We start from the raw sequence: 25332 nt of genomic DNA on the forward strand, positions 1-25332 counted from the left end.
ATTTTTAATATATCTTCTTTTATTTCTATAATTTGTTTTCATTGCTCAACTATCCTAGAAATAAGTGTAATAAAACCGTATACGTATAGTTTTAAAAGAGTTCTCTGTTCATTTAGACACAGAAAGTCTATTAACAAATAATAGTTACGTTCTTTTGTAAAAGGCTTCTAAGCCCTCATATATAGAAATAAAATTTAATATATCGTCTGATAGAATTCTTGGAATTATAAAAAAGATAAACGTCATAATTTGGAACAGATAGTTATAGAGGTGCTTTGCATTGAAAATTTATTGCTTTAACATTTACGCTCTGCCCTAATAGAGGTGAAGCAGCAAAGCGAAGCCGCTATTAAGTTCTCGGTACTTTAGCAGGATTTATGTGTCTACAGCATCCATTTGCCATACGAATTAGGGAATGGAGTAATGGTTACTAGACGATGTGTGTGGTTTTATTTCAAAGTACATTGTTGTAATATGAAAGATTCTATTTTTAGAATTTATATTTAAATCTATTTACATTTATAATCTATGTACATTGACCTTTTTTTTAATTAATTATTTTTCAAGACGACCAACTTTTAATGCCAATAACACGAAGTTAGAAATGTTTCTGCGCCTCAGCAATAGAAACATCTATCGCATATATCAAATTAAAACATTTTCTAAATTAAATTATTAACATAAATGTAGATAACCATACTGATGCTAAATAAGTTTTTAATAGCAGTATACTGATATCGTTGATAATGTTATGGTAACCTAGTGGTCAGCATATAACTCAGAATATTAAATTTAATCCAGTTGTGAACGTGAAACGAGCGCGAGCGCACGTCAATATTTTTTAACAAAATTTCATGTTAGTGTAGTTATTTTTTTAAAAAATTAACATGGATTGGCTAGACACAAAGCCAGGTAAGTTTTACGATATTACGAATAATAAACATTTTAATAGATTTAAGATAACTATTGCGATTAAATACGCTTGTTTTAAATTCGCAAATTACTCCTTTTATCTATGTCAGAGGTTGTTTACAATGGCACACTTAACTGACTAGATAGTCGAAATCAAACTGTGCAGTCACAGATCTGTTTAGAAAATATAAAGTGAAAAGTATTAAACGTCAGTAGTTCATTGTACAATATTTAACGGTCATTGACCTCAACTTGTACACGGCATCCAATGCCTAAGAGAAATGACAAACAAGACATAACGTTATTTTTAAAATTAGTATTGATGTAAAATGGTCGAAGCAAAAATCGAACAAGAAACGTAGCAAAATGTGTGGGTATTTAAATTTTCACAATAACTACGATTACGAAAGCGATAATTTCAAATAATCCTCTTCATTTTTCTTGCAAGTTAATTTAAAAATTGCTTTTCTGTTGCAGTTTTATTTGCGGACAAATATCGCATAGAATGTTTGTCGCCTGCTACATTCCCGGGCGCATTGAGAGTAAGCAAGCTACTTAAGTAAATATTAACTATGGTTTATTTGTAATTTTCGTAAAATTCGTTTTTCTGTTTTTTTCATCATCGTATTGTGTTAATTTTGCAGGTTATAAAAGAATCGTTCTGTCAAGATGAATACGTGAGCATCGGCAGTGAAGTGAATAAAAATCCGATAGCAGCGGAAGAGTTACTGGAGCTATGTGCGGACGCAGCGCTTGATGGTGTATCTTTGGTCGCGGTTGAAGTCGCTACAAATGAAGTTGTTTCCGTCGCTTTCAACAAAATTCAAGTAAACACTATAAAATCTGCTCTAATTCAGTTCATCGTACTTGATACCAATAAGAATTTATACAGTATGATCAATTGTCTGTTCAAGGTACAATCTTCTAGTGGATCGGAGAAGCCATTTTTCGAAGTATTTGCGGATGAACGTTGCACTCAAGATTCCTCGCGTTCACTTATTCAATTTATGGCGACTGTAGACGGAAGGTGCCATCTATTTGTTAAGTAAGTGAAGAAGGTCTTTCATTTAAACTTTTAAAGCGTGCGCATAACTTAAACAAAACTATCGCATAACTGTTTAGTCGCGCTTTGATTCCTATGAGCTAATGAGGTGTGCACACTACTCGATTTTAAGTGCAACTAAATAGTTTAACTAAAATAATCGACAATCGCACAACTGTCGTGCGATAGTTTAGTCCAAGTTGTGCGCTCACTCTGAAAGTTAAAAATGTATAGTTAATTATTTATTATAAAATATTGTGAGAAGCTATAAACGGTTCTATATTCTTTTTTATTTCTATTATAGATACGGTGTTGACTGCAGTCTTGAACTAATGTTCCTTGCGACGTTACGAGAACATAGACATAAAAAATTAGGCATGATCTTATGTAAGTACTCTGTGGAACTTGGTAAGCAGATTAAAGATGGTCCTGTTGCCAAATTAACTGTACAAGACCTTGGTCCGAAATATTCTATGCTTAAATCGAGGGAACTTGTCGGAACCTATCCAAAGATATGTCAAGCTATTTGGACGTCTATAGGATCTCAAAAGATCGGCAAAGTTCTAAATTTTAAAGTTCATTTAACTGTACCTTTAAAAGAGTTTATTTTTGAAGGAAAGCCATACACGGAGCGAATAGGTGATGAAAACGCTTTTTGTGAAGTAGCCGCTATATCTCTATATTAGACTTAATTATTTTAAGTTAGTTTTAATTTAATGAGCAAGGTATTTAATTAACAAACCATCGTATTTACTTTAAGGAAAAATATGAGATAAAAACTTAGATTATATGCTAATAAAATGTGCGAATGTTCACTTCATTGTGTTTTTATTAAAATCCAGATAACTTTTTCAAAAACACGTATTTAATTTAATTTCTGACAAGAATAAAATGTTATTTGATAAACTTCACTGTAATGTGTTTTGTTTTGAGTAACGTATTGTTTTAAGTTAGCGCACAGACTAATGAACAGCGTGACTTCGCACAATCGATTTAGCAGTGTCATCCTTTTAATTTGTGCTTCTATTTCTACTCGATTAAAACGAATTTATAATTTATAAACAATTCGTTTTTAGTTAGTCTTATACAACGTTATACAGATACAAGTTTATGCATCAGTGATGGTATTGACCTTGCAAGAAAAAATCTAGCTTGTGTGAGACATGTCTGTACAATTAAATATACTATGAATTACTATTATGCATGCAGTCACGGCTTCAAGGTTAAGCCGATGCGATACCTAACGTGTGTGGCTTGCGTAATAGTTACAAAGTAAATAAGAAAGGTATTTACAAGTATATAGCTCGAACTGATCTTTATTCATAATGCGTTTTCGTTATCCATCCTTCATCAATAGAGGATAAATTTTAATCGTTCCTCAAGATCGGACGGATCTCAATAGGGCCGGGATCGAACTTAGCTTTGCAGCACTTGAAATTCAAATCCCGGACCAGATATTAATCCAACCCTATTGTTACCCGTTGCCATGACAACGCGCCTTGTTACCTTTTGATTTATATCGTTAAGGAATATAAGAATATTTTATATGCTTACTTTAAGTATACAATGTAAATGTTTTTTTTTTTTTTAATGTAAATGTTGTTCACTTAACTTGTTAAATAGAGTTTTTTCTTTATAATCATATAGCCCAGAACTTGGTCGATCAAAAATGCTTTCGAAGAAGACTCCTTTAAGTCAAGTTCCTATTCGTATCCTTTCTAGAAAATATTTGTATTTAATTATATAGCAAATTTATATGACGTTGAAGTTTCATGTGAAATAGATGCTAAAACAAATTGTACTAGGAAACAGAATGCATGCCAGTCACACAAGTGGATATGCGAGAGGCCGAGAATAGTCGAGTATCTAATGACTTCCAAAGCTAAGCCTTTGATCGCTTCCGGTTCCAGTGAGTGAAATTTAATATTACAGTATCCGGTACCAAGCTTAATTACCACTACGCTTTGTTGGATCATTTTGCGTTTGTTAATTTAAAAAAGTATGTGAATACGTTATTTCCATTTAAATTTTAGATTTTAGAAGTAAACAATACACTATCCGTATATATATATATCAAAACAATTAAGTAAATTGTTAGAGAAGAATAACAATAACTGAAGTCTTCTAATAGAAACTTCAGATTAAATTTATTCAACAAGGTCGGAATCTACAAAATATACTTGAATTCAGGTAACCATGTTCCTTGAAGAGCTCGTACAGCGAACCTTAATTTCCATAATCCTTCTGACGTCGTAGTTTTAAAGTATTTTCTTTGTACAACTAACCTTTTCGTATTCGGAGGCAACATTTTATTTTATTTTGTAGACGTTTTATGGCTGCTGAAATATATTCTTCATTCGATTACTTATATAACGTATTTTAAAATATATGAATTTGTTTTTTTAGTAATTGTAGTTGAATACAAGACTAATTTTATATTTTTTTCCAGTTTAATACTTTATTAGGTAAGAAAGCGATAACGCCAATCGGTCGTTGCCTTATTAAATCCTTACCCCGTACTTTTATGCATATTAGTGTCTCGTACGAATAGGTGAACGTTCTTATTCAAATGACATTAAGGACAAATAATGTAAATGACGTAATTTATTCTGCGTATCAGTCTTTAGTAGTTCATTCTAATATTGTTATTACTAACAGTGTGAGTAGTTTGGCAAGTTGTAGGGTTTCAAATATGAAATGATATTTTTTTTAATTGTATAGTTTTAAAAAACCGAAGCGCCAATAGCCTAATGGGGTACAGAGGGGTAGGGGTACAGATTTCATCACGCGGTCGAAGGTTCGAATCACGCCATTCGAATAACGTCGTGAACCATATCCTAACACAACTTAGTTGGACTGTTAAAAGAAATATTTGTTAATTAAGAAAAATCTACAATTACATATTTACGAGCTTCCGCCCGCGACTTCGTCCGCATGGAATTAAATAAAAACAAAAGTGAGTAGCCGATGTGTTCTTCCAGGCTATCTTTTCTATCTACATATACCAAATTTTATCGAAATCCGTTCAGTCGTTTAAGCTACAAACTCTATCAAACATCCATCTAAACTTTCGCATTTGTAATATTAGTATGATTAAAAAAATACTTTTAGATTAAATTTTGTATTACAAAAATCAGAAGGTCCTGATCAAGGTTAACTTAATCTTTTACGGTATAGGACATAAAGATATTTAATCGTTAAGACCGACCAAGAACTCGGAGGATATTAACTTTCGAAACGATCGTAAAATAGTTATAGTACAACCGTATCTTTAAATTCTTACAATAAGAAAGAAATGCAGTAGACAAAATTGAAATTTCTTTGCTATAAGTTAAGATCCAAGATTTCTTTGACTTGTAAAATCTTTACGCGTTTTTCTTATGACTAAATAGTAACCAATTTTAAAAAAGCCATTAAAAACATCCGAAAATGGCAACATAACTTCAAGTAAGCAGCTTAATAGATCACCTTGTTTAGGCTAAAAAAAAGTATTCAATTTGTTTTAAATTATTTTAATTATTAAAAATGTTATAAAACTATAAAATCTCTAAATTACTTTTAATAAAAAGTTAATTCATATCTTTTTTGTCATCTTTCGAAGCTTTGAAATAAAACTTGTTCCAAGAAAATTATTAATGGAAGACTTAAACGCACTAATTGCAGTCGCGCTAATTACACTGTGCTAGGTTCCTACAATGTACTTAACTTACACCTGTTAAATAATACGAAGAGATATTATTATGAACTTCTTTCGACTTTCTCGTATAATAATCCCTCAATTACGAGATGCGTGTCGATATAAAAAAGGAAATCAATATATAACTTCTTCTTGCCATTGCTTTTTTCAAGGAAAAAAAATTGAAGTAAACTTTCTATGAACTTGAGTTTTAAGTAACATATTTACAGTTAACTTTTTTATAACTTGGACCATACGCAATAGTGTACATTACCTTGTGCAACTAAACTGTTTACTCGTTGTGTTAACGGCGGAAAAGTGCATTTAATTCTTTTTCACAGTACGTTACGATGGAAAATAAAAGCAAAGGCTTCTTTGTGCCTAAGAATGTACAAACGCGTTTGCATTTTTAATTCCCTTAAGGCTTTTTATATCTCCTGTTGAAATTAATACTGTACATGATGGTTTAAGTATAACATTTACTTTATATATATTCACTTATCGAAAAGAAACAAATATTAACTAAATTCTTCACCAACGATATTTCCCTACCATTATTCATCTCATTGTCTTGCTTCTTTTTTTCTTCTTGCTTCATTCAGTTTCGCAGAAAGTGTAAACTAAATAAAATTATATAAACCAAAATTAATGTAGTCACACAAATACTTATAGAAAATATATAAACGTTGCAATCATCTGACCGTTTGTATTTTATAAGGTTAAAAACGTACAATAAAGAACGAACTTCCTTTAAATTTAAAACAAACTCAAACCCCCAAATGTACTATTATTCCGGCCACAAACGAAGCATAAAAATCAATGATCTACAATCTTCAAACAGCGATTTCACACAACACGGCGCGGGTACGTTCGTACCCTACGGAAGCAGTACTTCCCGTGCCCGCTGCCAAGCGCACGGTTCACTTTACACAAAACTGCTACGATAACTGTTAGCGTTTTACTACATATTTCAGTAACTATATGTATTTTATACTGTCCTTCAAAAGCAAATACACTTTTAAAAATTTAAACTCTTAAGAAAAATCTATAATAGTTAAAAATTTTAAAATGTAATCAATACCACTTTTTTTATTGACAGACAGTATAAAAAATTAGAGTTATTCATAAAGCACATCCATGATTATTTAAACAGTAGTTGTTGCTCGCGACTTCGTCTGCTTGAAATTACAAAAAGTAGTAAAAAACGCAGCCTAAGTTACTTACTGATGACGTGACGATGTTTAATGGTGAAATAATTTTAAAAGTCGGTTCTACTGTTTTTAAGTTATTTTTAAATACATGTAAAAAATCTTTTTTTTATTTAATAATAGTATACATAGATGACATAAGAATTATATGCTTTATTTTTAGGTTATGTAAAGCAGTTAATATACACGTAGTGTTAAATTGATGTAAAGTCTGTTAAAATACACTGTAAATACAAAAGTTGTCCTACTAGCTTTCCTTTTAAGTCTGTATTGTTGAAGCCTTGTAACTTTAACAAGCTTAAAGAGTTTTACTTGAAAGACTAGACATGTTGATCTAATTTGTTCCAACTGTGTACTTCCTTTTAAAAATGATTATGATAATGATCTACTAATAATCGAAACATCAGTATTAGACATGTTTCAGTTGTACTTACTTCGTCTACAACCTTACCTAAATTTTTAATGATACTTCATACTTATCTTACTTCTTACTGAAATTATAAATGCGAAAGTTTAAATGGATGGATGAATGTTTGCTAGAGTTTGTACCCTAAACGGCTGACCGTAATTGAACAAAAATTTTCATAAATGTAAAAAGTAGTCTAGACGAAGAAATAGGCTACTTACTTTTGTTTTTTTTTAATTCCACACGGACTACGGAAAGCTAGTTGTAACATGCTTTGTGGCTTTGCTGGATTTTGTGTTAATAAATCAGAACCATATCAGAATGTTATTAAGTATTTAGATTTAAATTATTCAGTAATAGTTATAATATACAATATGTGAGGTAAATAATACATTTAGAGAGACAAAGCGTTAGCAAAGTGATCGTCAGACAAAGGATGGCATGTCTATGCGATGTTTAGGTATTGTTCGTCACGAGGCTCGGCGCACGCCACATTAATTTACAGAATGAGTCGCGTCTCCTGTCTCGAGAGCTTCCCACTTCACAACCGTTACGAAGAATTTGTCTCCTCAAACAACATTTTACTATAACAAATATTTATTAATAACTACAAGAATTAATTAAAATATGTATATAATTAAAAATTAGAACCATTACTCGAAAGCTTTGTATATATACCTTTCTGAAGGTTTTAAAGCGACAGAATGTTCTGCCGCAATATGCTATACCATCAGAAGAAATATATTTCTTACTTATACACGCTTATATGGTAAAATAACATCAAGTAATTACGAATAAACTTTTTTAATCCAGAAAGGGTGTGAGATGTCTAAAACAAATGAATAAATTACTAGACCTAAAATAAAAAAGAATTATACAAAAATTCTTCATTATCTATCTTACTAAACTTTAAGAGCATTTACCTTTGACTATACTATCGCACAACTGTTGTGCGATTGTCGATTGTTTCGAAGTTAGTTCAACTGTTTAGTTGCAAAACTAAAATCGAGTAGTGTCCGCACCTCCATACAAGCTCATAGGAATCAAAGTGAGACCAAACAGATGTGTCTTAGTTTAGTATCAGATGTTTGCACTAATTATTTCTATTATTTCATAATGTCCTACATCAAATAACAATAGATATTGATTAAATGACACTCTTTAACATATGTATATATATATATATATATTTGGAAGCATGTGCTGAAATTTGTATGTAATCAGTGTGAACATTCTCGCAAAGGGTGGTACAAGATTAAAGTCGACACACATGGGAACGTTGTAATTTGGAATGTGAATACTTCTGGTCTATATGGGAACATTCGGAAGATTTATAGATTTCATAATACCCTTGCTGCCTCAGTGATAATCGTAAAATTTTATGTACCATGTATATTCCTTACAGTAAGTTTATTTGTATAAAATATAAATAACTATCAACTGTTTATTTTAGAATGGAATGAAAAAAAATGTCTACGCGTGTGAGAAATACTCGATATATACTTTTATCTTAATATTTCTAAAAGACTTCGAAAGAACATTAAAATGTATAAGAAAACAACATTATTTACGCCGAAGTGGTCGTTAAGTTTCTTTTTGGTCTATAATTTAGGAGCATCGTAAATTTCTAGTTCGCGAACTTAATGTGTTTTCGATTGTTTAAGTAACGAAATCCCCTCTTTGAGACAAAACAGATCCCAAAGTAAAGAAAACATTACGTGCAAATAGAAAAGTTATTTGCTTTACTCCGAAAAACAAAACAATGCTGCAAATTCATCTTCAGATTATTTAATTCAGTATTAAATCAAGTTATATTTCTTTTTAATTCAAATAATACATCTTTGTAATGGTAAACATTTACTTATTAGAAGGTTAATAACAAAAAAGTGTTACAATTTAAACTAAAAAAAATTTTTAACGTAAAAGCCGAGTTCGGTAAAGGTCGCACGTCCTAATTCTAAATCTTACAAGAATGCCCATTGTCCTTGCAACCCTTTCGATCCGCAATACACAACCCTAGTATTTTATTCTTGACTTTTATTGCGACATTATTTTCGTATTTATCCTTTTCGGTCAATCTTTTAAAATAAAAGTTCGTGAATGTGTTACATCCTTTATTGCGTCCTATACAATATTTTACACTTTAAAAAGGGATTATTCCCAACCGTCACCCGCTCTGTCCCCTCATGGGGACAAATGAGAAAGAAAGGTTTTATCCATCCCACCTATTGCGACGAGGGGACGGTTTGCTTTTCTTAAGGGTTTCATCTGTCACCTTATTGGTGATAGTGGGACTAAAAGGTGGGACGTATGAAACTTTTTATTCTCATCTGTCCCCATGTGAGAACAGAGTGGGAAGACGGTTGGGAATAATCCTTAAAAAGGACTATCACGTATGTTTCCGTCATCGACGAAAATGGAAACTGTTTGCAGAAAACAAAAATAGTTTCTCCTGAACAATTTTAAATGTGCTATGTCAATAAACATGTCAAAGCGTAGGATGTAAAATTATTCAATAGAACACACGAATTTATTTACTGCACAGTTGTTACTGCCATTAATAAAAAGAAGGGTCCCCTCTCGTCTACGAATCTGTATCTGACATCATAATTTACACCTTTCTTATACTTTTCCTCACAAATATGAATTGAAATACACATGTGTTATGGTGTAATTTCTAATGTTTATTTAATACTAGCTGTCGCACGCGATCCCGTCCACGTGGATTTAAAAAAGAATAAAAGTGTTCTTCCAGACTGTGCTCTACAACTATCCAAATTTCATCGAGATCCGTTCCGACATTCGACAAACTAATAAACATCCATCTAAACTTAATCATTTATAATATTAGTAAAAAGTAAGATAAGATAAAACTAAAAGAAAATGTTTTAGAAAAGTTTAACTAATCTACTAATAATCTGGTATCGTAATTCTTATGTATGCGAAAGTTTAGACGATGAATGTTCCTTACGTTTGTGCAGAACGTTGTTAGGCATTGGTGTAGAACATAGTCTGGGAGAATAGATAGATATTTTTTTTAATTTCATACCGATCGAATTATACAGCTAGTAATGTTATAAAGAGTTGCACAATATTTAAAAATACACATCAAGTTATGTAGTTCAAATATTTATTTGAAATCGAAGATATACGCTGTGGAGAGAGACATTATCTAGTAAGTATGAAAAATGAATGTGAAAGATAAAAGCAATATAGTGTTCTATTCCCTCCCCTTCAATAAGAAATCTTTTTCCTTGAGTTAACACTTTTGCGTGTGGTACTGCTTATAACTCTGTTATTTTGTCAAACACTTTTAAATATCTCTCAATATTTTCTATCAAAACATAAAAAACACTAGAATTATTTTGAAATAATTTTACACTGTTATTAATTCAAAGTTTAACCGATAATTATTAACAACAAAAATCAGCATAAGGTTAAATAATATAAAAAGTATGTTTTATAAAATTGTATTTCTTTAAACACGTTTAATAAAGGTATATGCAATTTAACAATCAATATTAGTAAAATATATGTAGATTACAAAAGTTTTATTTCAAGTTTTAGTCTTTCGCTAGCCATATATCTGATGTGCAATCCCCACCAGGATATCTGTGGAAATAACAAAAGAATTAGATTAATTAAACGTCTTTGTTAATTAAAAAAATGATAAGAAATAAATCTTTTCTGTCTCATCTCTGAGTCATATCCTAGACCGAACTATTACACTGCTCCTTTTCCCAACTCCGTGTTGTAGCAAAGCTTGTAACTCACGTTTGAATTTTAATTTCGAATTTGTAAAATGTAAATAAAAGGAAATCAAACAGAAATTCTAAGCTTTTAAAAGCTTAGCTAGCTCGATGTGACATTTTAAATAAAATTACCTCATCTCATGAGCCAGCACCGGTCCATTTGGCTCACATCCAAAATCTATGAGGAAATCTGGATCCAATTTCAAGCCACCATTTTCTATATCCACATCGAGCTTGACTATCCATCCACCCTGGAAAAGATATGCTTTTAAGATGTCGGTGCGTATATTTCATTTATATTTTCGCTAGTAAATTGTAGTCAAATACCAATCGTATTAGAATAGATTATACGACAGCTATTATTTTCTGATTATTTCAAAAAAAGAAAAAACGATTTTTCAAATTTAATAATTAATAATTACCTTTTGTACCATTTCAGGATAAAGTTGCTTATCCCAAGGGGAGTAGAGGGACGATGATACATACATTCGTTTGCCGTCCAAAGACAGTTGGATCATCTGGGGTGATCCGTACAAACGCCTGTTCTTAACGTAAATCGGTTCTGGTGACGTTTCCTAAGAATTATAAGAAGCAAATATAATCAATTGTAATTCTTCTGTAGCTGTATTTCTTTATTCTGTGTTTTAAAAAGGTAGTTACTAAGATGCACTGATTCTATTTCGCAGGAAAAAAGGTTGAGTCGGAATATTAATCAAACTCAAAGTGAGTCAACTTGACTATTATTGTTAGTGAGAGGTTAGGAAATGCTGTGTCGTCTTCTGTTTTTGTAGATTAAATAATAATATTAACCTGGAATTCTTTGTCTTCAACAACAGTTAGACCATCATTGATAATTTTACCGCCCAGGACAATACGGCCTGTTAATTTCGGGTGATCAGGATCGGTGATGTCATACTGTCGAATGTCACCGTGCAACCAACATGAAGTGTACAAATATTTATCATCCAATGATAAGAGTATATCAGACATCAAACCTGCAAGATATAAATATGACTTAGATCTTGATTTTATCAAATACCAGCTTTCTCCCGCAACTCCGTCCGCGTAAAATTAAGAAATAATATAAAACATAGCATATGTTACTCATCGACAACGTAGCTTTTTGATGGTGACAGAATTTTTGAAATCGGTCCAGTAGTTTTTGAGTTATTTTATTACAATCAAACAAACCAAGTTTTTCCTCTTTATAACATTAAGTATGAAAATGTATATCAGTAAGATTTCTCATTCTCTAAAAATATCGACATAAAAAACTGACTAATATTGTTAAGCAATACTTACCAATTTTGATAATATACTAAGTAAAGATTGGGAAGGATAGTCGTTATTAATATGTATTTTAGAAAAACAAATATTTACCATCCAATTTGAATTCCTTGCCATCTTTCTTGACAGTTTTAGCTGGAATGTCAATAACTTTTTTCGCTTTCCAAGTACCATCCGAAGTTATGTTGAAACTTGATTTATGGGAGAAAAAACACAAGAAAAGTATAACATATAAATATAATTTTGAAACCTTAGAATAAAAGTAAAATAACGAATGCAAAATCGTTGTATAGTATCTACTTGAAAGAAAGAACTAGTTTGTTGGCAGATACTGGTTTTAAGGGTTTTAGTTTGTTTTAATTTTAGCAGCATATTTAGCATTTAGCAAATATATTGTATTGCTTTTGAATTTATAATCGTTATCAATCACATTCGTAAATATCTTATACCGACTGATTTATATCACCCCTTTATCCCCTTTTGAAATGATTTTATTAATTGAGACAGTTGACATCTCATCTGCAAATATATCCTGAAATGATTACTACAGACTTTAGAAAATCTTTACCTAAACACGTTAGCTTGCACTGCGCATCCTACAAAACCCTGAGAGGACTTTGGCTCATGAAGGAACCTGATCTCAAGAGGACCACAACCTTCATCACCTAAGTCTATCACTTGCATCAGTTCACGAGTAGACCACTTGTAAAAATTGAGAGAAACTCCGTACAAATCTCTATTGGGAATATCTTCTTCACGCATACCGCTGTAAAGAAAAAATTATTGTTAATAAGTGAGTAAACTGTACTAATTATAAATTCATTTTATCTGGAAGGTATTAATAGAAATTCCAAAGCATACCGTGTAAAGCTTTTGGGACTGCCCCATTCAGATGCGACCATCACATCGTGGTATGGTTGATACCAAAAATCATAACCAAACTTTGCACGTTTATCACCTATTGTCCATGTACCTATAACAAAAGTTGTATATGATTACTAATTTCTTTCCGCGACTTCGTCCGCGTAGCATTATCAATAGACAAAAGTGAGTAGCCTATGGTTTCTTCCAGACTATGTTCTACATCTATGCCAAATATCATTCAGATTCGTCCAACCATTTAGACTACAAACTAACAAACATCTATCCATCCATTTTTCTAAAATTGCGTATATATAATATTAGTATGATTAAATATTTCTGTTAAGATTTTTAATCGTTATATCTCCTGCTACTCACCTGTTACTTTTAAAGTCTTAGCATCGATGAGCACAAAATCACCCTTTCCGTTGCCATTTTTATCTCCCATAGTTGAAATCATAATATTGCCGTCTGCGAGGCAATGAGCCGTGTGAGGATACGCGCAGTTCACCGATTTCAATTCAGAGCCATCAATCACCTAAAAAAACATGCCAGCAACAAGGTTTACAAGATTAGGTTAAGTTATCGATTATCCAGTAATAACTCGAGTAAATTTTGGTGAAATAGGATTATATCTAATCATATTCTAATACGGTATCAATGCGCGATCATTTCATTTGTAATATTGTATACTTAAACAATTACAATTGATTATGTCTTAGTTGAGTGATTACCCTTGTTTTGGCTAGATATCACCGTATTTAACCTTGAGAGTTTTTTATCACACAAAATACGTGACTTGCATATGCGAAGTATATTTTTGGCACACAAATATTAACATATTTATTCTCACTTTAAATTGCCATACATACCTTGTGTATCTCTGGTTTTCTAGGATCAGTACCCACATCGACTGCAAATACATTGGAAGAATGTAGCGCGGGCATTATGAGAAGGTCTCTTTTCAACTCCGGGTTATCGTGACAGCTGGAGCATACATTCCATCCGCTGTGATGCAATTCATTACCAACACTTCCAGTGTATGTGCGGTGAATAACCTATCAAACATTTAACAGTGGTAGTGCCCGCTTTAACATCTTAGTACGAATGGGCCGGCACGCCCGGTGTAATACCACGACCACACAGAAGTCTGGCGTGAAATGGAAGCAATTCCGTGTTTCGTCTGATGAGCGTGGTGCCGGAGGCCTAATTTAAGTCCTTTTCTCTTTACCACCCTTTTCTTATTAGGAGAGGTTGGGAAAAGGAAGTGGATTTGACGGTGGAGGAGATGCATAGGAAGGGGAAATATCCTCTTTATGTGCGTTTCCTCCTCCGTCGTATAAGGGTAGGCAACGCATCTGCAATTGCGGATGTCTATGGGCAGCGGTCGCTTCGCCATTTTGGCGGTTTCAGGTGGCCGCTTGCTCGTTTGCCACCTTATGTTATAAAAAAATAGGATTCTATAGAGATAGAAGTCAATATTATTCCCATAACGTTTCTTAATAAATTAGGCAACAAACACATCAGGAAAAACCATTTTTTTACCTTAAATGTGTTATCTTTGTTTTTTAACTTTAGTATACCAAAAGAAATTACCTGGCTATAAGTGGAGGATTCTGGATCTACGTCGACAGTTGCAAGATAATCTTGTTTAGTGGCGTCAGGCTGCACACAGACCACGTACAAAAGCTTTTCTCTTTCACCATTTTTGAACGCTTCTAAGGGAGTCGCGTACCCTGGCCCCTTACCTAGGGAGATTACAATAATAAACATAATCCAAATAAAATAGTTCGTTTTATTCAATACGAAACTACAAATTTTTATGCCATGTTATATTTTTTTTACCAAAAAAATCAATCTTTGTCAAAGTACACTCTGATGTACAAACGAGGGTTGTCAGCATAAGGGGGACTGAACCCCTCGCAATTTAGTAATCACATCAGGTAATGTTTGCATATAAATGACTCCTTTGTATCACAGATCTCATCAATAGGCTATTGTTTGTTTTGTAATGTTAGTACAGCAGCTATTGAACTAAATAGATTCAAGAGTTCAATTAAATCAAAACGCTTAAAGACTGATGCTGAAGTACAAATCACAATTCTCAAAGGTATTCATTTTAATACTGACGTTCGCTAAAAACCTTTAGACCTGGTAATTGACCTAGTTATGGATACTGTAAATCGTTGCTGGTAAAATATTACAAACCAAACAAAGGGAATGTTTGAGAAGTTGTAGTTATTACATTTTACTGGATTTAGTATAACGTGAAATGCATTATCTTTTAACGCCTCTTAAATGTTATTTATTTTAATTCGAAGCACTCCTCACTTTATTAGCTTGAATTGCGGTGGAGCTAGAAATATCGTAAATAAATATTTTAGATGCTCATGTACAGTCTGGAAATCTGGCGGTATTCCACTTTAAAACCTACAGTTTACAGTCGTTTGAATGTCGTATACACATTAAAACGACGACGCAGAACAATAACTAATAGGACACCGTTTTTAAATATGCTTCTACGACTAAAGGTCGGTCAGTGATACCCGACTATTAACTTATCAATATTATTCCGTTGTTTGTGCAACTCATTGCTACCTAATTGGATAGAGCCAGAAATTGTATTAATACAAGGAACAGGGAAAATTTTCTGTCAGTGGAAGACCGCTGATTTTCGTGACTGTACGTCGCCTAGATTTATGCTAAATAAATAGACAAATATAATTTGTTTTTCTTTTTTTGCAAAATGTGTTTATGTTGGAAAAATTAGGTTCTATTTTTCGATAATGTTAACGATAATAGACGTCACAGCAGGAATAATTATCATAATCTGAGACTTTCCAGCCGCGTGTAGGCCTAGGCTTGGTCCAGTAAATTTCTCCACGTCCATCTACAACAGGCACTATGCTCTTCCAGAAGTTGTTATCAAATTTGTTCTTAAAGGACTTCGTTTGCATAATGCTGATGCATTATCTAAAAATGCTATATAGAAGGATAATAGAGGCCACACTAGTCCTTACAATATTCTATTATGCTTCTGGTGTTATCAGCATATTCCGACATTATTCTAGTTGCCAACACAATATTATCGTTGTTATTATAATCATAATATCCCCGTTTACGTTGCACTTATCTGATTGATATGTTATTTCATAGTTGAATACAAAGGCCATTGATCGGTTACGTTTTTCATTGTATTTGGACTATACTTTAATATATTGCTGGACAGTTGACAATTAGAAGTGCCATTTCAAAAACGGAAGTATGTCATGTTAACATAGCACTGTATAATTTTGTGATTTGACCTGACTTATGTCCTATATCCCCAAAGTGAGGCCCACGTCCATAGCGCTCCGCCCTCTCTATCTGCAGACCGCATTTGGCTATGATTACGTGATTGCTATTGTGTTGGTCGCCAGTGAAGGTAACCTCGGTTGCTCAGGATTGCTATCTTTTATTCTTCCTAGCGTGATCACCTCCAGGTCCTCCTCGGGACTATGACAGATATCGCGACGAAGCATGTAGCCAATCCACAATAATTTTATAAGATTTTTAGTATTTAATAACTAATAACATATTAAATATACAGAAATAAAGTATCTTTCTATCAAACAAAATCTTACCCTAAGGTTTGATAGAATAGATAATGTACCTTCACCTTCACAGCCAATTATCTTACTTTTTCCTACTATCATCAATTCCAAGTTTAAATGGATGGATGTTTGTTATCAGGTAGCTCCAGAACATCTGTGTGGATTTGATGAAATTTAGTCTAGGTAACACTGCCTGGAAGATTACATAGGTAGGATACTTAGTAAGATTTTTAATTCCGCGCGAAAGAAGTCACAGTGGTAGTGCCCGCCTTAACATCTTAGCACGAATGGGCCGGCACGCCCGGTGTAATACCACGACCACACAGAAGACAGGCGTGAAATGGAAGCAATTCCGTGTTTCGTCTGGTGAGTGTGGTGCCGGAGGCCTAATTTAAGTCCCTTTTTCTTTACCACCCTTTTCTTATAAGGAGAGGTTGGAAAGAGGAAGTGGATTTGACGGTGGAGAAGATGCATAGGAAGGGGAAATATCATCTTTATGTGCGTCTCCTCCTCTATCGTATAAGGGTAGGCAACGCATCTGCAATTGCGGATGTCTATGGGCAGCGTTCGCTTCGCCATTTTGGCGGTTTCAGGTGGTCGCTTGCTCGTTTTCCACCTTATATTATAAAAAAAAAAGTCACGGGCAAGTGCTAGTATATTATGTTATGTATGAAGGTGACCACTGGAATTATAACATTACGTGAGATTTTGTGCTTCGAATTACTAATTAGTATTAGTATTGTGTGTATCAATATGTCGGTTGCCATATTGATTACCATTGAATCTATGTATGTCCTGTTAATAATCTAAAAAAAACTTGCTTGATTACTGTTTATCTTAAGATAAGTTATGTCACTACATTATTAAGCAATAATTTTGTGTCCGACCAAAACCGGCTTTTCATCCTAATCCTAAACAGCGAACTTTTTGTTTCGGTCGAAACTGAAATCGAAAATTTTGAAGACATTTAGGATTTTTTTTTTTAAATATATGGTAGCAAACAAGCAAGCGGCCACCAGAATCCACCGAAATGGAAAGCGACCGCTGCCCATAAACATCCGCAATTACAGAACCGTTGCCTATCCTTAATAGATGGAAGAGGAGACGCACATAAAGAGGACATTTCCCCTTCCTATGCCTCTCCTCCACCGACAAATTAACTTTTCCTTCCCACACTTTCCTCTGACGAAAAGGTTGTAAAGGGAAAGGGACTAAAATTAGGCCTCCGGATCACGATCGTGTACTAAAGTTTAGTGGGATTAAAAAAACAATTTGGATAAAACCGTATTATAAATTAGTAGGCAAAATTTGTGTTCGACGATTTTCAACTACATAAAGTTATTTTGTTTTTAGTAAAAAATAAAATGTAATATTAGATTTTTGAACAAAATTGAACCGTGACGAAACGCGAAAACTAAGGAACACTCCAGTTTCGATTAAATTTAAAGGTTCGGTTATATTTTGGCCGAAACCGAAAATAAAGACGATACTATTTTTAACCGAAATATAAACCAAAACCGAATGTTCAGTAGGTCATTAAAATTCTTCTTTTTTTTAATAGTGTTTGGATAGTTTTCATGTATTACAAAACAATTTCATCATATATTATTTTACAATATTGATGAAGTTATGAATGTTTTTTTGTAATGATTTGCATGATCTTAATATTTATCACCATTATAATATTACCAGATTTTAAAAATGGACAAAACCCAAAATGTTTGCAAAAATTTATTTGGCACTTAACAAAAAACTTGATCAATTTTAAAAAAACATAGATGAAATCAACATAAAAATGTAAACAGATTCAAAGTGATAACGTAATACTAATACGACATTGACCTCTCAAGAACATCTCTGCTGCATCGTTTGTTCAGCAATTATCAAGTCTTGTAAGTATAAAAACGTAAATGCTCATACCATGCGGTAATATTACTTATTATCACAACCCGATAACGTTAATAAAGACCAAAACTCAATAACAAGAAGTCCAATAAAGTATTTAAATAATTGTCAAATCGTACGTATTATTTATAGCAAATACATTCTTAATAGTATACAACGCTTAGGCACATTAAAATACATTTACAGCTAATTGATAGCAAAATACACAAAATGTAATACTTACAACAAGCCATTTTAAAGCAATCTCACAAATCAAATATAGAAAATATCTAATGACTTTAACCTTAACCACTTCGCTCAACGTTTGATACACGAGTGTGACTGTGCAGCTACAAACTTGTTATTAAACTCGTGTAGTAGGGATGGGCATTGATTCAACAAACTAGTTCAATCAGTTGATCAACCGTTCAACATTTCAACCGTTGGCTGTTTCGATCAACTATTCGCGGCATATAATGTTTACATATTATTATAGGAATTAACGTGTTTGGTAAAGGATGTATACGCATGTCTGTCTTTTCTGTCAAATTGTTAGTACCCTTCCCCGTGATGTACCGTCTCTAGTGAATATTTAAAAAAAGCCCGCGGTCATCCCTTAAGATTATCGGTTACCCTTACTGTTTGTGAACGTGATATCTTCTAAACTATTTATCACAATCATATATGCAATTTTAATCAAAATTACATCATTCTGATATCGAACATTATTTGGAAAAGTGTTCATAAAAAACTAAAAGTACCCAACCCGGAATACATAACCTACATAGGAATAAAAATTATATTTTAATCCGTATCATGGCTTACCTTATCATAGTTCTTAGTACAACATTCATGCGAAAGAGAAAAGCTGTTTTTTACAAGATATAAATATAATATAGAAGTTTTTGAGTCAACGTGGTCACGGTCAAGCCATATTAATGTTTTTATTTACAAAAACACGGTTATAAAATCTTACAACTGATGTTTAAAAGAAAATCATTACGTCCTAAAATAAATAAGACCCAAAGAAGGAATCATAGGAGGCAGTTAAGGGGCAACTGGTGGCAACCCTAGTGGATCAAAAGTGTAAAATTGATAATAAAAGTACTTCGAATAGTACCATTAATATCCCCTCGCCCTCCTAGCTCCATTCTTATTTAATTTAGTATTTTAAGTATCAATATAAATTTTACATTACATTATATTACCATTAAAAATAAACTACACAATTTTACTCAGTTCGATTTCAAAGAAATAATGGCTTCATTATAAAATAATGAGTGATCATGTTAAAAGTCATTTTCAATATTATAATTCTATTCTTATTACTATATGAGCAAATGTATATCGTACAATATTGCCAGTATTAATTTAAAGATACTAACAACATTTAATTTTGACTTTATAAAAATCAGCAGTAAAAAATGAATGATTTGAAGAAACATAACTCTTCGTAATTTAATTATTTCATACGCATAAAATAAAATTGACAAATGTCCATTCCTAAAAAACAAATCATACACCACTAAATAAACGAACACTTAATTTTTTATCTTAATAAGTGTGTACGACATTTTATATTTAATTGCAACACTTGATTAGAACTGTCAGTATGAAAGAAGCAGTGTTAAAGTTAAAACAATCTTCTTTTCCGAGTTGGAGGTCGATGTGTGCGCACATAACTATCCTGCATGATCCGATTGAGACTGGAGTGCTGGTGAAATTGATGTCGTATTGATACATGTCTGCTGATATTTTTAAATAAAATATGCCACAACGCCTTATCCTTATTTTTCCACAATAAATCCGCTGTCTTTTCCTTAATCCTACGCATATTTTCTTCCAGTCGCCTGGCCTTTATTTCCATTTGTATGAGAGAGCGAGTTGTATTTGTCAAAAGTCGGTACAGGTATTCCTTCCTTCTCGTTTTATTCTGTTCCGAGAAGGTTTCATTTGTCATAGACACGCATTCACTTGTATTCTTTTGCATTTGCAACTTCGTGTTCTGAAAGTCTCCACCGAAGGTTTCAATGCGAAATAAAATACTGACGAGTAGAATTGCCAGACCAAAACACAACAGCATTAATAGTTTGGCGTGCTTGTAAAGTGGTTGTGTTATAAAATTCATGTCAGAACATTGATATTGTATTTGAATTTGAATATATAACGGCCCATTTCGATGTTTAGCTAGTAATGAAGTATGTAAAATCTTTTAGGTGAAACGCGAACGACGCCCTCTCACGGCATGAGCGAAAACGATACTGACTGGAGTGAAAACACGCCGCCGGTGCGACGCACCCCACAAATTTCCCCAATGACTTTCCCTCTTGAATGTGAGAAACCAAAACATTGGATACGACATATTTATTAAGTTTAGAATTTAGAATAATTCAAAGCATTTGTATTTTTCATTACTTGATATGTGAAATATTCTGTAAGTGTTGTAAGAATAACATTTAGTTAATTTCAAGTTTAAATTCAAGAAATTCTAGTATGGCTCGGCTGGAAACTTCAAGTGCAGCAATTTAAAAACTTGTATCGTTGTAATATACAACATAAGAATTGAGACGTTCTTTAATACGATAGAAAGAACATCTTAGTATATTTCTTTGCTCCATGTTTTCTTAGGTGCGTGAGTAGCAAAGGGAGAGGGGGCCCGAACTCGTCTGTCTCTCGCGTCACCTCACCTAATGTAGTTTCGTCGCACTATCTTGTTGGCACCGGCATTAAATCAGAATAAAGAGATATATATAATCGTATTTTTAAAGATATATAGGTTAAAGCTCAAGATAAGCGGTCGAGTATGACATAGCTGGTTTGTACCAGTTTTGTTTTCTTGAAATCTATAGTAGACAGAATCCTACTGTATTTTGGTATTTATGTGACTTGTGTTTTATACCTTAAGTTATTTAAAAGTAAAAGTATTGTACTATTTAAGTTGTTACATAATTTAATTAAATCCGCTGTTTGAATTTAATACCAAACTACATATTAAAATCCGTTAATCAATTTGTTTAATTTCCTTCATACTATTATACTAATATTATAAATGCGAAAGTTTGGATGGATGGATGTTTGTTAGAGTTTGTAGCCTAAACGGCTGAACGGATCTTTATGAAATTTGGCACGAGGTAGAGGATTGTCTGGAAAAACACATACTAGCTTTTGTTTTTTTTATTCCACGCGGACTGAGTGGCGGGCGAAAGCTAGTAATCTATAAAAGCATTTTTAAATCTCGTAAAATATACAGTACCAGAGCAAGTAAGTGATAAAATAACCTCCCTCGAAGGCTACAAGGGCGACTTTCCTCAAAGGTTTAAAAGGAGTATTTATTATTATTCGACCCAACTTGATTTCTTACGGACAAAGGACCCATAAAATATTTAACAGCAGGATCTATAAAAACGATACAATTTTAACGCAAACGCAATATCTAGGGACTTGCTCGAGGGGTTACAGCTGTGAAAGGTCGCTTTTTATAAAGTTAGTATTTTATAAAATGTATTGCATAAAATGTTTGAGTAGACTTTTATAGAAACGATATCTGTGTTTTAGCTGGTATTAAAAACTTTATCATAAATAATCTGATAATTCATGATTGTAGCAAATATTTTCGTTTATAATTACTACGTTTTTTTGATTATTATTATCGATTAAGTCATACAATTGCTTTTATATTTACAACTTACTAATATTATAAATGCGAAACTTTAGAAGGATGTTTCTTAGAGTAGCATAAACGGCTAAATATATTTCGATGAAAGTTGGCGTAAATGCAGATGATAGTCTGGAAGAACACATAGCCTCACTCATTTTTGTTTTTTAAAAAGCAACGCAGACGGAGTCGCGGGTGATAGCTAGTACAATATAAAGAAAAGAAAGCCGAAGAGAATTTATGTTGCGTAAGCGAGCGTCAGTATCGGTTGAGGGTGCATTAGATGAATATATAACTTCGAGATTGTCGATTTATTGCAGTAAAGTTAAATAAAGAGGCGTATCTGAAACATGTTAAATGTAGACATTCTAATTTTCCCCCGTCTTATACGTATACAAAAGACGATATGACAATGAGACAATGAGTCTCAAAAGCCTCGTTAACAGTATACAAAAATCAATGTACAAAATCGTTAGCCATCGCCTGTTATAAAAATTATTAACTACATAGTTGGATTTGCACTATAATGTTTCTAGGCGCTGGTTAGTCCTTCCATTTATTGAATCTTTGTGCATTCTTGAGTCAAAATTGTTGTTCTGCGTATCATTTATTTTGTTTGCTCTGAACTGTTTTCGAGTATCGAGGAAAAATAAACATAAGTTATTAAGGCAGTGCACACATTAGTACTGAGAGAAATAGGAGTGTGTTATAATGTACTATCGAGAAATCTGTCGATGTCCCACCATAAAGGCGAGTCATTTGAGTACGTATTGAGATCACGCGGAACAATAACTAATAGAATGCAACTTTCAAATAGGTCTGTATCACATTATAAGTCAGTAATCACGAGTATGATTGCTTTTTTAGTATTATCGCCTAGCTTGCGCACCTCAAAGCTACCTAGTTCTTGCAAAAAGTGGTGATGTCTCTAAAGATACACTTTCTCACTTACAGAAAAATAGACATTTTACTGTGCAGAAAAATACAGAAATAGAAAAACATAAATACAAAATATAGACTTGTCCTTGTGAAATATATATTTTTGTGTTTACAACACAAAAATATATATTTTTTGTAAACAAGGAAATGTCTATTTGTCTGCAAATTGAACACCGCGAAGGGCTCAGAGTGTACATCCACTTGAGAATACATTAGTACTCTGTCAACTCCAGCATGACAAACGATAAACGTCGTGCCTGCCATCTGGTGGACAGTAACGCATTACCCTCGTAAATTACTACAATACAATATATTATTTCTTTTCACCACAATATTGTTCTTTAATGATAACTAGCTTTCGCCAGCATGAAATTAAAAAAGAGAGTAGCCCATGGGTTCTTCCAGACAACTCAAATTTCATCAAGATTCGTTCAGCAGTTTAGGCTACAAACTCTTAAGATTCATCCATTCATCTAAACTTTCGCATTTACAATATTAGTAAGATTTGTAAGAATTAAGTCCTTTCCGCGTATAATTCCAAGCCAATGTTAGAGATTGTAATAAACGGAAATAAAGAAAAAGAACGGTTTTCTTAAAAGGCGAAAAACAAAACGTTTTTTGTTTTAATGGCGACGTCATATTCATAAGAATTTCGCTACACAGAGCTCTTGTATGTTCTTGGTGTCTCACTGATTAATGGAACAAAGGAACTGCAAACTATCGTTAACAAGAGAACATTGTTGTATGCTGGCTGCCTTCTTCATATTAAATGTCGTCTTGAAATTGTTTTAGTACTAACACGGAACATATTATACTCCTAGTATAAGAAAATTTTGGTCTTTAAAGACTTGCTATCGAGATCATTTTAACCTATTAGTTCAGGAAACATAGATCCGCTTGTGAAGCAAAAGGTTAGCGTGGTATGGACATGTTATGCGAACAGACGATGAGGACATATACCAGAAAATGTTAAGAATGAAAGTTGACGGTCACAAAGGTAGAGGAAGATCGAAGAAAGTATGGATGGATTGTGTGAAAGAGGATATGCTTTAGAAGCCAGTGGATTCAGATATGACGGCTGATAGAAATTTATGGAAGGGCAGCGAAAACTGTACCGACCCTTCATAAGGAATAAGGGCAAGTTGATGATGAGTTCAGATTACATAGAATTATTCCTCAAAATAAATTATTACAATGCCTTTTGTTTTGTAGTTTTTAAATATTTTAGTATTACATTTATCTGGATATACAATGTTTTAACTTGTTTATTATTACCTAAATCAGCATATTAAAAACTTCGGAAAATGACTTTTATTCCTTTTTTACTGTATTAAGCTTGGGTATTTTAACATGTTCCGTAATGAATTTGATTAACAGTCGAATATGAATGTCCGGGCGATTCCCCCAATATTTGTTTTCGTGTCTGAAATACATCCACCACAAGTAATACCCGCGTAAGCAATTTTCGGATAAAATGTTGTCAAGCAATATTATACCCGAACAATGTTTACTGGAATTAAAGCCTCGCTATTTAAGTGCAAATAGAAGTAAATGTTTGAAGACTTGGATCGTGACAAAGGCCCGTCTATTGGAGATATTAGATAGTTAAATAAGGGCTGCTTTAACATTGGTCTGGTTATTGAATACGATAAGATGTTTTGTTCATTGTCTAAAGATAATTAAAATCTATAACTACTTGTTGAAAAATTTGATAAAATAAACAATCATACTAAATGCGAAAGTTTAGATGGATATTTGTTAGAGTTTGTAGCCTAAACGGCAGAACGGATTTCTATGAAATTTGGTATGGGTGTAGAGCATAGTCTGGAAGAATACATAAGCTACTCACGTTTTTTTTTTAATTTCACGCGGACGGAGTCACAGGCGTATGCTAGTGATTTAATAAGCGGTATTATTAGAGGAAAGAGTGAACAGATTGGGCTTACTAATTAACCCTCATTCGTGAAGAAGTTCTATGCGTAGCCCTAAACTTTTTTTAATTTATATGAGTATTCTATTATAAGGCACTGTTTTCCGCTTCACTAATACATATATCACATACTTTATTTACAAACTAGCTTTTCTCGTGCGGCTTCATTCGCATGATGTTATAAAAA

General features: G+C 32.9%; 2 protein-coding genes across 2 annotated transcripts; one reads left to right on the plus strand and one right to left on the minus strand.

Annotated features, from left to right (window-relative positions):
* Nucleotides 1-814: 814 nt before the first annotated feature.
* Nucleotides 815-2774, plus strand: LOC106104556. Its single transcript, XM_013284633.1, has 5 exons — nt 815-912; nt 1390-1454; nt 1557-1739; nt 1827-1957; nt 2259-2774. The coding sequence occupies exons 1-5, from the start codon at nt 888-890 to the stop codon at nt 2638-2640; spliced, it is 786 nt and encodes a 261-aa protein (XP_013140087.1). The 5' UTR covers nt 815-887; the 3' UTR covers nt 2641-2774.
* A 7924-nt stretch (nt 2775-10698) lies between these two features.
* On the minus strand, nt 10699-18970 carry LOC106104659 (selenium-binding protein 1). The gene is made up of 11 exons (XM_013284780.1): nt 18866-18970; nt 14741-14892; nt 14017-14202; nt 13523-13682; nt 13145-13256; nt 12852-13049; nt 12377-12474; nt 11807-11991; nt 11419-11571; nt 11129-11247; nt 10699-10856 (listed from the first exon to the last, which is right to left on the minus strand). Exons 1-11 carry the CDS (start codon nt 18873-18875, stop codon nt 10808-10810), a joined length of 1422 nt encoding a protein of 473 aa, XP_013140234.1. The 5' UTR covers nt 18876-18970; the 3' UTR covers nt 10699-10807.
* Nucleotides 18971-25332: the final 6362 nt, after the last annotated feature.

Source organism: Papilio polytes, unplaced genomic scaffold (assembly GCF_000836215.1).
Source record: "Papilio polytes unplaced genomic scaffold, Ppol_1.0 DF823510.1, whole genome shotgun sequence".
Classification (NCBI taxonomy): Eukaryota; Metazoa; Arthropoda; class Insecta; order Lepidoptera; family Papilionidae; genus Papilio; species Papilio polytes.

Bases quoted from the DNA above. Each gene is read 5' to 3' on its own strand.
- LOC106104556 (XM_013284633.1), top strand. From the start codon at position 888: ATGGATTGGCTAGACACAAAGCCAG. The intron at 1,740-1,826 runs GTAAACACTATA...TGTCTGTTCAAG, and splicing joins TCGCTTTCAACAAAATTCAA to GTACAATCTTCTAGTGGATC. The intron at 1,958-2,258 runs GTAAGTGAAGAA...TTTCTATTATAG, and splicing joins AGGTGCCATCTATTTGTTAA to ATACGGTGTTGACTGCAGTC.
- LOC106104659 (XM_013284780.1), bottom strand. The intron at 11,248-11,418 runs GTAATTATTAAT...TATCTTTTCCAG, and splicing joins ATCCTGAAATGGTACAAAAG to GGTGGATGGATAGTCAAGCT. The intron at 10,857-11,128 runs GTAATTTTATTT...TTATTTCCACAG, and splicing joins GTGCTGGCTCATGAGATGAG to ATATCCTGGTGGGGATTGCA.